The sequence below is a fragment of the Vicia villosa genome, linkage group LG6 (genome assembly GCF_029867415.1).
Source record: "Vicia villosa cultivar HV-30 ecotype Madison, WI linkage group LG6, Vvil1.0, whole genome shotgun sequence".
Taxonomy (NCBI): Eukaryota; Viridiplantae; Streptophyta; class Magnoliopsida; order Fabales; family Fabaceae; genus Vicia; species Vicia villosa.
This window is the reverse complement of record NC_081185.1, coordinates 123,096,939-123,098,495: the sequence shown is the minus strand read 5'-3', so window position 1 is coordinate 123,098,495 and position 1,557 is coordinate 123,096,939. Positions and strand designations below refer to the sequence as shown.

The 1,557-nt window shown below is 28.1% G+C and overlaps 1 protein-coding gene across 1 annotated transcript; it reads right to left on the bottom strand.

Annotated features, from left to right (window-relative positions):
- Positions 1-225: 225 nt before the first annotated feature.
- Positions 226-1,070, bottom strand: LOC131612263 (uncharacterized). The gene is made up of 2 exons (XM_058884070.1): positions 710-1,070; positions 226-588 (listed from the first exon to the last, which is right to left on the bottom strand). Exons 1-2 carry the CDS (start codon positions 1,029-1,031, stop codon positions 398-400), a joined length of 513 nt encoding a protein of 170 aa, XP_058740053.1. The 5' UTR covers positions 1,032-1,070; the 3' UTR covers positions 226-397.
- Positions 1,071-1,557: the final 487 nt, after the last annotated feature.

Sequence of the window (1,557 nt, the reverse complement as noted above, 5' to 3'; positions counted from 1 at the left end):
CTAAGAGAAAACTTATTATATATTTTCAACAATTTATGTCGTAGCCAAAATATTATATTTTCACAACAAGTTATGGTTTTTTTGTCAAAATATGTACTTATTCTCAACGATATTTTCACCAATAACAAGTTATATTTTTATCAAAATTTGTATTACTACCAACCATAAATTTTGCTGTTATCGATTGTTGTGTATATTGGCCAAATATTTGAAGTCTTTATAACATATTTCTATAGGAAAAAAATTACAGTAAAATACACGTAATAACTTTTTTCAACCAATAATAATAGAGATTAATATTGAAATCCAATCACATGATTATACAAATCAAATTAAAAAAAAACACAATAGTAAATAATTTAAAAGACACAACATGTAGTATCAACTTATTTATTCATTACATAGAAATAGATTCCAAGATATTTGATGAAGTTGTAGGTCTTGAATATCGACAGTCATGGCATGGGACGAGAACCTGATGAGAAAAACAAAGATCAAGAAGCTGAGAAGAACGGCGAAATGGAGGCGATGGAGGCGGATGAGGAGAATTGGGAATAACAAGCTGAGGAGGAGCAGGAATAGTATAACCTGAAATGAAATAGTTGCACACTTTATAATATTTACCAAATAGTATATTCAAATTAAAAAAAAAAAAAAGAGGAAAATAATTGAATAAGTGTTAAATATAAAAAAAAAAAATTGGACTTACTTCCACACTTGGTTCCTGGTGGAGGAGTTTTTATTCCACAAGTAGTAGCTGCATACACAAATCTACTCATGCTGATAATAGTTTCAAATTTAAAGGGTGGATTGTGGCAGAAGCATGAGATATCAATCATTTTCATGGCTGCGCAACATTGTTTAGTAGGTGGAATTTTTGGGCCAAATCTTTGGATGTATTTTGTGCATTTTGGTAAAATTATTGTTGGATCATTGGGTGATGAGCAGGTTGAATCAGCAGCAGTGATCCCTAACACTAGAAACCATGAAACAAACACAAACATTGCAAAGCCTAAGTATCTAATTCCCATCTTCACAAAATATATTTCAGGATTTGTTGTAGTAATAATTCTAGCATTGGACAACCGTTTATATACAACTTTGGCTGTGATGGAGCTAAGTGTGTGTGCATTTTTATAAAACTAATTTAATTATGATTTATTGAATATTTGTTAATTTTAGTATTTTCGTTTTCATGTTAGATTGTCCTTTTTGTTTAACCTTATAATTTTGTATGAATTTTCAAAGCAATTAAGATAACTATTTTTTGGAAAAATCTTATGAAGATAAATATTTGGAGATTCCTTTCCCCTGTTTACACTTTCACCATATGGTTGGCAATGTTTTAAATAGTAATAATAGGAAAATATGTCAACTTGTGACATTGGTTGAGCAATCAAAATAGAATGTGTTAATGGAAAATAAAATATAAAATGTATCATTTGTTAACATTTTGATCTTTGAATATGTCTTTTGTTCGTTCTTTTATATATTTTATATAAATTTTGATCTTGTAATTAAATTGACTTTTAATATGTCTTTTAATTTATTAAATTA